The 13,461-nt window shown below is 39.1% G+C and overlaps 2 protein-coding genes across 2 annotated transcripts in view; both read left to right on the forward strand.

The window, feature by feature from the left end:
• LOC136237220 (uncharacterized) overlaps positions 1 to 13,461 on the forward strand; it is a 351,388-nt gene that overhangs the window by 95,097 nt on the left and 242,830 nt on the right. The window lies entirely within an intron of this gene.
• Positions 5,665 to 9,656, forward strand: LOC136236319 (uncharacterized). The gene is made up of 8 exons (XM_066026462.1): positions 5,665 to 6,113; positions 6,171 to 7,293; positions 7,346 to 7,393; positions 7,447 to 8,150; positions 8,198 to 8,425; positions 8,477 to 8,705; positions 8,940 to 8,993; positions 9,130 to 9,656. Exons 1-8 carry the CDS (start codon positions 5,949 to 5,951, stop codon positions 9,444 to 9,446), a joined length of 2,868 nt encoding a protein of 955 aa, XP_065882534.1. The 5' UTR covers positions 5,665 to 5,948; the 3' UTR covers positions 9,447 to 9,656.

Genomic DNA, 13,461 nt, shown 5'->3' on the forward strand with positions numbered 1-13,461 from the left:
AGCTACAAACACATCACCCTGTAGAGAGATCAGCTAGGAGAAGTTACCTTGTAGATCGTTCAGCTACAAACAATTCACCCTGTAGAGAGAGCGATTAGAAGAAGTCACCTTGTAGAGTGTTCAGTTACAAAAAACCACCATGGAGATTTCTGTAATCAATATAATATTATGTGACCGGATTTGCGAAAAGGGGTCTTCCACACACATCCAATTCTGTAAACGTTGGAGACCATAACTCAGTGTTCAAGTAACATATTAACCTGAACATTTCACCATGTATTCAGCTATAGTGGTGCTCACCACTGCCCAAAATTCAAGGCAATAGCTCTTTCCAATCTGAAGTTATCAATTGTCAAAGATGGCAAATTGGATGTGTGTGGAAGACCCCATTTCGCAAATCCGGTCACATATGTATTATGCAGTATATATAATTTGTAAATTTACTGATAAACTATTTAAAGTACATCTACTTCATCTTTTCTTCTTCCTGTAGTAAAGAAAAAAACATAGGTTAAAAAAGTCCCAAAGCTGGCCATAGGCTGGCTTTGGGGTATACAAATACAAAAAGAAATGAAATCTAATCCAAAACAGCCAAGCTGTAAAAAAAGGGTGCGGCCCTCAGAAAGGCTATGGTGAAAAAAGATGTGAAATCCAAGGTGGCGGCCAAGAAATGGCTGTGATGGTAGGTTAATGGTAAAAATTTTAATAATGACAATTTAGGTAAATTTTGTGAAGTGGCACAAAAATTCACCTGAATTGTCGTTATTAAAATTTTTACCATTAACCTACCATCACAGCCATTTCTTGGCCGCCACCTTGGATTTCACATCTTTTTTCACCATAGCCTTTCTGAGGGCCACACCCTTTTTTTACAGCTTGGCTGTTTTGGATTAGATTAAATATACAGCAACATTTTGTATTTTTCATAACAGTATGTGTGAAATTCTCATTGTGAGTGATCAATTATTAAAATATTGATGTCCACCATGTAGTGATATGCAGTAGGATTTCTTGTGACAGCAAGGAAGATGATGATAAGCGCTGCTTAAACTACTTTATTTCAGCTCATAAATAGTTTGTGGTTTAATTGGTATAGGTTTTGAACATCAGTAGCAAGTTTTCATCTGTTCAATTGTTTGAGATAATTGTTCACTTCTACTAGTTTGAATGGACACTAGTTGTGTGAATACATTGTTACTGAATTATGCTGTATTCATGAATCAAGAGACAAATTACAATACAAATCTTTTTCATCATAATATTAAAACAGTGTATTGCACTAGCGTGAACTATCAGTAATCAGTTTTGTAATGTACAAGTATCATACATTGCCAAATATCTCTATACTTGTGTCAACATAACATTGGAGTCTGACTGCAAGATACGGGCTATCAGGTATAATAAATTATGCGTATGTTGTTTGTATGTGCAAAGTTTGCAGCATGTGCATGGACTGCCTGTTATATACCGTCATTAACACTTCACAAATCACTGAGCACCAAGTATAGCTGAGAGTAAGTGGTGGTGTGGAACCACTTGAGTATCTACCAGCTATAGAACATTACCTATCAGTTAAATGTTTTCACAAACAGCTTAATCATTCAAGTATGTGTGTGAAAATAAAACAGTTAGGAAAGAATTCCATAGTTCAGAAGTTATATTCTTTCACATTTTGATAGAAATTTACAATGGGGTTCTCAGCTAAGTAGTGTGTGTAGAACTGACTCATACTACCTACACATACTTGGCCTCCACTGGAAATCTTTAACGTTTGATGTTCTTAAGATGCTGAATGAGTCAATGAGTCCTATTTTATCTAGGATTAATTATGCCTTACCTGTGTAGGGTCCTCCTCTTAACCAGTCACAGCACGTCTACAAAGATTGCAGAACAGTGTTACTAAATGTTTAAGGAAATATGATAACGTTTCGAACCATCGTCAACATTTAAACTGGTTGCCTGTATCTGATCAAAATAAGCTTAAATCTACTTGTGCCATGTTTCGTTACTTTCACAGTAATAGCTACTAAGCCATGTTTGGTTCTTGATGCACCAATCCTATTTGGACCACAACATAGTTATAACACACGTTGCAAGGACAGCTTTGCTAATCTGTAAACTTGTAATCTCTCAAGCACCAAAAAAAATATTTCGACCATCTGCCACTTCTTGGTGGAATTCTCTCACCTGCACTGTTAAAATTTAGGTGCTACCATAACACCTATAATTTTCTAAAAATCAAGGGGGGTGTTGTTGCAACACCCTTGAAAATAATAACCACCTTAAGAGGTTTATAGTCACACCCATTGGGTGTTACTATTTTGTAAATTTCCTTAATTGTTCATTGGAATACCCCAAACAGAGGTTTTTCACCTCATGATAGGGTGTAATATTGTGACTGTAATTGCATACAATTACTAACACTCTTAGAAGTGTGGAAAAAAACAATTGAATGCAATTAATTTATGGGCCAAGTGATTTATTTGCCCCCATGGCAACAGCACCTGTCCTGAACTATCATGCAAGATAAACACCTGCAGTTTAAAGTGGACATAATAGTTACAACAGTGTCAGATTTTACAAAACGGTTACAATTTACACATCAGGCAAAATCAAATGTCACGGTAACCACACTACCATAGTGGTGCATGGTTTTGAGCTCAAACTACTTGAGGCTGGTTTTAATGGTGCAGGTGGTGTTAAAAGCTCAATGGAAATTTCTGGCCTTGGTAAGGTTGATTGTCTTGGGTTGACAAGAATTGGTGGATGGCCTATTTGAATATTCTGTGTTGATTTTGTTGCATATATTCTGGGTACTAAGGAGCCAGCACAGCTCTGTAACTTCATGCATGTCTGGATTTCAATCATGGTCTATATTTTTCTCATTCCTCTACATTCCACCTTCCACCTTTTGTGAGGAGCCGTGATACTACCTCTGCTACAATAAAAAGTGTATTTGTGTGTACATGATATGCTCTAAATGTGTTAGCATGCACTCCTGTGGTGTATGTGATGTGTAGGAGATGATAGTTCACATTTGCCTCATTAAATAGCAAATGTGAACTATCATCTCCTACACATTATATACCCCACTCAAGTACATTCTATGCATATCACATTTAAAGCTCATCACATATGCACAAATATGCATTTTATTGTAGTGAGCTAGCTTGCTCATTAAATTCATCATATTTTCTTTCTTATTTGGCAGGAACTCTACAAGTACCTGAAAGGTAATAAATTGATGCATTTCTGGCATAAATTTCATATGCGTGCCTTGGCAAGTTATATCTAAACCATTTATCTCAAAACTTCTAATATGTAATTTGGATTCTATTTTCCAAATAATAGTTGCATAAATGTTTTTCCATTGTGCTAAAGGAAACTTGTTTACTATGCATGAAGTGCTGCACTTCTGCATGTAGGCAGCATTGATAGTACATTTCATTGATGGGATGTAATAGGAACACCCTTTGCACCTACAAGGCCACAAGTAAAAGTTTCTTTGGTAGTTACGTTATAAGTACAAATTGCAACTTACATATAAAGTGTAGAAAGACAAGCAAGTAAGTGTATTTGTAATCCTGTTGAATTACTGTATTTCACAGGTCATAATATGTGTTTCCAGAATAAACCATTAATGAAAATGTAGGGATAAGAGGAGCTCCACCCCCCACGAAAATGTCGGAAATTAAAATGAAGGCAGTATACCCCACCATACACCTTGAATTTACACCTCTTGTAGCACCTTTACATTCTGGTGTTATATTTCTTGCAGCACCGTAGCACTCTTCTTTCACACCCTCCAAGTGTCACTACAGCACCTTTTCCAACACCTGAAGGGAGTTGTTTTTAAACATGCAACTGGACACCCCTAAAGGTGCTTTAGTTACACCTGAATTTTAACAGTGTGTTATTTACAAATATAATGAATTCATATCCTCTGCCAAGGACTTTTACCTATAGCTAACTATTTAGTTTTGTATGTGTTTTGTATTGTGTGTATTGGTGTGCTGCATATTTGTGTGTGCTCTGGTAGGGAAGAACGGCTATTGCCGACTATACCATTACATTAAACCATAGTATCTATGATTAAACTATAAATCAATCACATGATCAGGGTTGGGTTGAAAGCTATATTTGGTTTACAGTACATTCTCTATAGCAGTTAGCTATAGTTGGATACCTTGCATGTATAAAATTCAATTGTATCTAAAAGCTATCTATTTATAGTTGTTTTTTGGTAATAATTTACGACAAACCAGACTGACGGGTTGACTGTTAGCTACTTGCAGTTACTCCATGCTTGGATAGCTAGCTAGCTACCAGTTGCCAGTTAGCTACTGTAGACATTTATTATTTTATGATTCTTGTGTACATTGCGGATTCAAAACATCACTGGATGTTGCTAGGCAACATTAGCATATCTCTTCAGGGGATCCCCCCCCAAAACACACGAGCAGAAAATGGCCGTCATTTCTACCGCTGTCCTCGCGTTCCTGTGTTGTGTTGTGTTACAAGGTAATATATACTGTACGTGTGTTATGATGATAAGTTATTGTGGTGATTAATAAGGTAGCGTTATTACCCCTGACTGTAGGGCACGCAATCTGAAAAATCAACTTCGTTTTACAAATCTATCAAGGGGGTGTCACTCCGATAGGCACTGTACTACGATCTGCGACCGCGGTCAAAACTAAAGGTCAACGAACAAGGCCGATTTTTCACGGAGAACAATGTCAAACTGTTTTTCCAGCACGGTAAAAGCTTCGCGAGTAAGTAATACACGAAAATATAGCGAAAATAAACGGAACCAGGTCAGTAGTCAAGAGAAATTTTCGATGAAAGTCAACGGTCAAAATCGAAAATCGATCTTTACCGGCTGGAGTGACACCCCCTTGATCTATCCCCCGGGCCTAGCGAATTTTATTTGGACGCACTTCTGACTTAGAAAATTTTTCATGTTTTGTGAACTTACCGTTTTTCTTTGTTTTACGGAAAGCAACATTGTTTGCGGAGGAGGAAAAGGTCACACTGAAACTATTAGCCCCTCTGTATTAAGTGTGTTGGTCGTCTTCAAAGATGTTGTGAACAACGGACGAAACCTACCTGGATGGATATTTCTTCCCTACCGCCCGCCTGTCATCTCACAACACTGGCGTGACTCGATCGCTTCAAGTGAAGGCCAAGGTGAAGGCATGAAAGGATAGAAGGACACTTATAAGAAGGTGTCACAAGTAATAAACACAGTTGGAAACTGAATGTGTAGTATGTGACTATTGAGAGCTGTAATAGTAGACTCTGTGTATCTAAATGTTTATGTTCTCTTTAGAACTGAAGATCTGCATGTATGTCACTAATTTTACAATATGTAGTTACTCAGTGGATTTGAAAATATTGTTACTTGTGTACTATAGGAATAGTGTTTTTTTGCTATAACATCTGTGGAGCTCCACTACACGACACATCTGTTATCCAGTAGTCGTAACACTACTGCCTGTTCCATCAGGGGCGGATCCAGGGGGAGGGGGGGGGGGGGGGCTTTGGGGGGCTGAAGCCCCCCCTTCATATTTAGACTTTACTTGATCAATATGCTGAGTATTATCAAGAGTAAATAATGGAAGAGAGAGTATCTAACTGCTGCATAGACCATCAAAAATGAGCGCGTAGAGTTAATCGGATTTGTTAGTAAAATCTCGCAAATTATGGAAGTATTGATTAGAGGCTTATCAACACGTCTGGTACAGAAGACAGCCGCGCCGAGACGAGCCGCACAGCAGTGCGTGGTGCTATGGGGCCTACGTGTGCTGGCAGAGAATGAAGGTCGGAGCGGTGAAATTGCAGACGAAGTGATTCCCAATGGCTCCTCTACATATTCTATGTTTCGGTCTACGCCTCAGACGTAACCTTAGAATTGTCAACCTGAATCTAGTTACAGAGGCTCACTAATGCCTGAGAGTGAAGGACGGAGCGGTGAAGTTTCAGGCGAAGCGATTTCCAACGGTAATGTTGCCGCATCTACGCAGGCTACCTCGCAGTCTACGCCCACTACGAGTGTTGTTGGAACCATCAGCCGTACAGACCATGGCGAGAACCACCAGAGAGACAAAGAGGTGAGCTTGTTACTACTTAAAAAAAGCTTTATTTAGTAAGAAAATATGTTCATTCAGACAGGTTGTGGCGCTCTCTATTTACCCGCACGAAGAGACATTGTGAGGGACGACTCTGGCTCGATTGAAGCCAGTTTTATTGCTGTTCAGCAGCAAGAGAGTGAATGTGAAACAGATGGACAACTGTTTACAACCCCAACCAGCGGGCACGTGGTTACACTGGCGAATGAAGCTAATGATGATGCGAGGAGTGAGCACATAGTGAGTAGTGGCCATCATGATGAAATTCCTTCTGTCTCAGTGGAAGATCAAGAATTATTTTTGACTAAGATTTTTGATGAACTCAGTGGATGCTTTCCTGACCTTGTATTCACTGTTAGCCAGGTACACGATGCCGATAAGTTGGTTCCTGTGTTACTAATCACCCAGCGTCGGCTTTTCAAGCATCCTCCATTTGGAGCTGTGTCTCGTGTTCAGATAGCTGTACACTATAAATCCTATACGGTGCATGTGCTGATGAAGGAGTGGAAACGTTCTAGTTTTGAAAGTGTGGCAGAGATCAGGGAGTTGTGCCAAATTATTGAAGACAAGTCAAATTTCAAATTCTGCCCAGGTATTGAGCCGGATCACTACAACAAGGAATACTATGATGTTATTCGCTTCCATGTCAAATCTGTGCGACTTCATGATTTCCCCTTCCATCGGGTTGATTCTGTAAATTGCAAGATGTTATTTAAGCTGGCACACAATGCCAGAGAAATGGAAAAAGATGCAATAGAAGTGAAGTGTTCTGCATGTAAAAGGCTTATCACAGATTTGGAGCATCAGAAAGAGAGAACAAAGAAAGAGACTCCAACACGGAAAATCAAAAGGCAGAAGCCTTCATCCAGAGCACGGCTATCATACATGAGCCCAGCTAGTCAAGCCAAACGCAGGACACTTGCACAATACGAGCGAACGAATAATATACGAAAGTTGCAGAAGTATGAGGAAAGTGAAGTGACCCTTGATGATGAACAGCACAGTGAAATGTGTCAGATTATGGAGAATATAGGGACACATGATCTAGAGGTGCTTTACAAAGAAGGGGATGAGCATGGTGTCAGAAAAGTTATGCAAGACATCTGGATCACAGATAAGGAACGTCAAAGGAATGAGTTTGCTAGCGACCAAGCTACAAATAGTACGTTGTATAATGAAACTTAAACTCATATGCAAATAACTGTGTTATGTAGGCAGTGGTGGACGAGGAAACCGCTGGAGTATGATAACCATGCGCATGGGTAAGTTGTGTGTTTAATTTCATTGTGTGTTTATATATATATTTTTACTTCAGCGTTAGCCGTCTACATAAGAAGCCCATCTGCTTATGAGGCTTTAAAACAGTTCAGCGTTCTCAAGCTTCCTGCAAAGTCCACACTACAGTCTTATACCGGGACATTTATACATGACCCTGGTGCTAGCACTACTTGCATTGCCGAGCAAGTTACTCGATATTTAGTTTACAAAGAAAAGTGCAGACAACTTGGAAAACAGGAACCTAAAGCTGATGGAGCTGTCATCTTTGACGAAGTGAAAGTTGCATGTCAACTGGTATGGAATTCTCGCAGCCATCAGCTGGTAGGATTGGCAATGACGCCGAAGGACTTGGCATCTCTGAATGATGTATACGCTTTACTGAAAAGTCCTGAAGCCAACAAGCAGACTTCCTACATTTTACAGTTTATTTGGAGAGATCTAACTAGTGAATTTGACATTGTGGGTCCATATTTTACATCACCATCTACTGTGGATTGTCAGTTTGTTGTAGCATGTGTATTTGAGACCATTGAACTGCTCCAGCTGTATGGTCTTAAGACAAGTGTTTTAGTTTGCGATGGTGGATCTGCTAACGTTGCAGCAATAAAGGCTAGTCATGGCTGCCATGGTGCCTACTCGGTGACAGAAGATAGTGAAGATAAATTCAAGGTGACACCTTGGATGATCAATCCTTATAATCCACCCCAGAAGATCTTTTGGCTAATTTGTCCATCACATCAGGTAATTAATATGCTAGTGTTGAATTCAATTTTAATTTTATTTTACAGCTGAAGAACATGGTAAACGCATTGTTTTCGTCCAAATCAAATGGTACGAAACAATTTAGACGTGGCGACAATCTAATGTTTGGATGGCAAACAATTATGGATTTATACCAACGAGAATTGGCCAGAGTTAGTCAAGGTTGCACCAGGATGGTCCCTCGTCTGAAGGAAGCTCACTGCTTACGCGATGCGTGGACAAAGCTGAATGTCCATCCGGCCAAGATCATGCAGGTGAGCTTTAATTTCATTTTTGTTTATGAAATACCCTTTTTTGTATCGTAGCAAGAACAAGTGTTGGGGGAACTTTATTGGTACACCCACCAGGACCCATTACCCGAAGATGTGTTAACCGCTAAGGAGACGTTGTCGTATTTAGAGGCCTGCAATTTACTATTTGAACAAGGATTTCTGAGCCACGACCGAGTTAGAAGTGCTGATGCAAAAGTTCTGAAGAATATTGACAAGGGCTTCAGTTATTTTACCGATTGGCTAGATTCCATTTTGAAAATAGGTATGTATACATGTTTACACTGAAACCTCTCTTAGACACTTCATTGAAGCAAGAGTAAATTCCATCATTTAGCCTTGACTAAAGGCAGGAGTAAGCATCAGGCCTTCCTGTATATCAAAATAGGACCCAAAAGGTATACATTTTTACCTCAGAAAGTAGGTTTCCAAAAATTAATGATCAAAGAGAGGTTCCACAGTGTACTTGAATGTTGTTTACCAAATGTTTCTTGGACAGATCCAAACTTTTCCCACACTTCGACCACGCAGAAGTCTTTTCTGTCATGGCAAAGTAAGTCTCACACCATTGCACATATATACACGCTCTTCCTTTACTAACCCTTGATACTATAAATTGAGCCCTAGTTCATCTTTATTGTGCATGATTTGTGTAACAATTCTTGATGTCATGTTTACATTCTTTATAGCTTGGGACCTCCTTCGGATTGATGTATACAGCTTCAGAGCTCTGTGTCAATGGTTCAGAGAGACATATCCTACATATTTTATATCTCCACTACGTCTCTCCGGGTCAGCAGTCGAGAGCTTATTCAGCCAATATAAGCATAACGCTGGAGGCAAATTAGATTCAGCTAACTTTTCCACTGCCAGAGCTGCACATCTTGTAAAACAATGTGTTACGGACCATCACAGTGGAAAGGGATACAGGGACGACACATTGAGTACAATTGAAATACCCCTATCAAGGAAGAAATATAATAAGAAAGATTCACACAATGATTAACACAACATGATTGCACAAATTTACATACATACACTGTGTATCATTTTCCTTTGTTATTGACAAATTTACTTTCTAATTTTGTATGTTGAGCTAGTAACATTGGCCTTAAATTAGTATCTACAGTAGACGCTAGTCCTTTTTTGGATGCCATTTGCTGTTTAGTACTTGAAATGAATTCTTGGATCCTTGTGTTGCACAATTTGCGAGTGAAAACAGTGAAAACATTGTCCAGTGCCTCTGTGCTGAATGTATCCATGTTTGGCAGTCGCTTTGACAGAGTAGACAGAAAGCATCCTTCAAGACTTGAGCACGATTTAATCTTTTCGTGTGCCGCCTAAAAAAGACATTCTAGTTTAACAAACACAGTTTTACATATGTGGCCGTACCAGGTGTAAATTCCATTTTTACACTTGGACATATGTACCTTGATTATTTGTCCTCCATCCCCTTCCATTTTTTCCTCACTAACAACCCCTTTCACTACTTCATCTACTTGTCTGATAAAAGGTATGAAGCTGATGTCAGGGAAGTACATGTAACCTCGGTCACGATACTTCAGATATTCGGGTATTTTGGATTTATCTTTTGTATTAATAGATTGCAATATTGTTATCTCTTGTAACAACTTATCTCTCTGAGCATCACTGCAGCCCTTAATCTGTTTATAGTGAAGGTGAAGCATGTCACATAGTGCTGCACCACCAAACCTAAAGTAAACATCATCACCCTCAATTCCGACCACAAGTCTGATGATCCAGGCTCAGAGATCAGACTGGTTTGGTACTCCCTTGCTCGCTCTAGTAGGACTGCATAAATAGCCGATGACATAGATATCATCACAGGGTTACTCTCAACTGGTACATCATTTACCTCACAAAAACTCAACCACTTATTTCGCAATGATACCAGTGAGCTTTCACCGGTTTCGTCAAAATTAATACAATCCAATGTGTACATTCTAGGCAACAAGAAAGCACTGCAGTATCGATGCCACTGAAATTGCAACTGCACAAATGGATCAGACTCTTTCTTACACTCCACATATAACTCAGAAAAACGGCAGTGGTGGTGAGTTGCAATATCCTGGAGGAGCTGCTCATTTTTACACAATGTATCTGCAAAATTCTTCAATTTTGTGCTCAACAACTGAACTTCACTCAGTCTCACGTTAACAGCGTCTGCTAGAGTGACATCGTCAACGCTATTTAAATGGCGCAATAAACTTTCCCTCTCCTTTTTATTCAAAATCTTACGTGTTCTTTTGGCTACTGGCGCGTGGTCTTCTTCGTTGTGGTGTGTTGCTTCCGAGTTGGTGGTAGCCTCGGTGGTAGCGGGTCGTTTCTTTCCTTTGGCGGATCTCGGTGCCGCTGGCTTCTTCGCTTTATCTGTTCCTGTTGATGAAACTATCTGGTCACTCCTTCCTCTTCCACTGCTGGTCCGTTTCGCTTGTTGGCAAGGGTTTTTCTTAGCACTGCACTTCCTTCTCGTTGCTGGCTTCATTGTCAGACAAATCACGTGTGACGTGATTTATAAAATTAATCACACGCGCTTTGCGTATAAATTACGTTTGGGGCGCCTTATGCGTGCTGGTTAATCGTCACCTATCAAGGCGTGGTTAAAGAAGCCTACCGATGCCATCAGGACTTTACGCGCTCATTTTTGATGGTCCATGCGGCAGTTAGATACTCTCTCTTCCATTATTTACTCTTGGTATTATAATGAAATTTTGTCTTAGCATAATTATATGATCACTAATAACACAAATACTCATAAAACCACCTTATAAACATCTTTCCAAGGTATTATTAGTGGATTTATGCTAAAGTTTATGCAACAAGGACCCGGATCAGCATTAGAGGTGTACAAGATCGAGATACTCTAATAGAGCAGTCAGCTAACTACTCTAATAGAACATTCACTGGAAACATGTAGTTGGTTCTGTTATGGAATTTTTCAAAATCTGCCTGCACCTATACATGCAATGAAGTGCATTGGTCTGTTTAAAGCGCTTATATGTATGGCAATACTTAATTCAGGTACACAATTTCCATTGAAAATGCTCTCAGATTCAATCTTGTATTGTTCAAATTTCAAAATTTTCCACTTTCAACATCATTATTCTAACATGCACCTATTCAGTGTTGTGCAATTGTGAGAGGGGTGCATCATGTACTTGGTTGTCTGTACCTACCCAAACTTTTCCATTAGCAAAATGCTTCAGAGAGCCATACCTACAATCTAATGGCAGTATATAAAATATCTACAGGCAGAAAATATTATGAATTTTATGTGGAAATGTCTCCAAATTGCAGTATTTTAGCATCTATTTTTCAAAATTTTCCTGGGGGTATGGCATGCCCCAGACCCCCTAGTTCCAGCATGCTTCACACATCTTTAGCCAAGAGATTAGTATCTTGAATTAGCTCCCCCCCCCCCCCTTTTATAAATCCTAGATCCGCCCCTGTTCCATCAATCATAAAGGATCAGTGTACCCAGGTTTAGAATACAAGAAATAAGGTTAGGTCCAGAGGATTTAGGAAAACCTTAGACCATTCCAAATAAATTCTCTGTTTCCCTTGATTATAATTTTAGTCCAGATTTTACCTTAATAAAATATACTACCTATTGAGCATCAGGTTATAGAGGTTTCACTGTACTTGTGTTAGCATTTATTACACTATTGATGCAACAACTATTCAAACTTGACCACTACTCAGTATAAAACAAGGTTTTTTTATATTATGACACTGCTCAAATTCAGCCATTGTTAAAGGTATGGCTACGTAAAAATGGTACTTGTATTGTGCATAAAGTATATAATTATACTTTAGCTAAGGCGTGGGATCTAATTAACATGGACGTTATATCATGAGGTGATCTTTCAACAAGGTCTTAAAATACACATGAGCTATGTTTGGGACCTACTTGAGTTGGTCACATTAAATGAGATAATCTTATTAATGAGTTTGTCGAGTATACCTTAGCTATCTTTGGGACCTAACTACTTAAAATGGTCACTGTAATGAGGTGGTCTTATTAATGAGGTCATGCAGTACACCTTAGATCATGTTTGGGATGTACTTGACACTATAATGAGGTGGTCTTATTAATTAGCTACGTTTGGGACATACTTGACATTGTCACTATAATGAGGTGGTCTCAATGAGGTTGTCAAGTACACCTTAACTATGTTTGTTACTCAACTGATCGGAGTATTACTATATTAAGCATTATAAGGTATCACTGTGTACGTATGTACTTGTCATGTTCACGTACTGATTTGGCTTCCATGAACACAATCAAATTCATCTTCTGGATTGCTGGCTAAATAGACCACCACATTCATTCTGCTCTTTGTTTTATGGAACTGGAGAGTCTGGTTTCCGCAGCTTTGGCACTTCTATAGCCATGGCTTTATTGGAAATGATGTTTAGTGAGGTGGAAACCATGAAGGGCCAATCGCATATACACAAGAAGTCAGTACAATACTTACGCATTACTGTATATGCATACATGAGACAAACTTGGAGTGTGTGTATGAGGTCTGCAAAATAGTGTACTAGGAAAAGTAAAAGCTATCACATTGTTTTAAAAAGCTGCTAAAGAGTTTACTACATAACTATATAATGATGTACATAATAATCACTGACTCATAGAATATTCTTAACGTCGCTGTAGTAATTAATATATGTGACCGAGCCTGCGAAAACAGGGCATGTTGGCACAAACTACACCCTATCACTCTACAGCTCATATCTCAGTGCTGGAAACATATATTTCCATTCTGTAACTTGCATTATGATGCCATTTAAATACTTACTAAGAGCAGAAAATTGCAATGTCATAGCATAATGGTACAAAATGTTATGTGCGATGAAAGTGTGAAAAAGTAGGTAAAAATCATGTGCCCACATGCCCTATTATCGCAGGCCCGGTCACATATGTGACTAGATTTGTTAGCTCCCGTACGTACGTACGTACATGCTTGTGAAATTTTCAGGTATCACATTAAAGT

The sequence above is a fragment of the Dysidea avara genome, chromosome 10 (assembly GCF_963678975.1).
Source record: "Dysidea avara chromosome 10, odDysAvar1.4, whole genome shotgun sequence".
Taxonomy (NCBI): Eukaryota; Metazoa; Porifera; class Demospongiae; order Dictyoceratida; family Dysideidae; genus Dysidea; species Dysidea avara.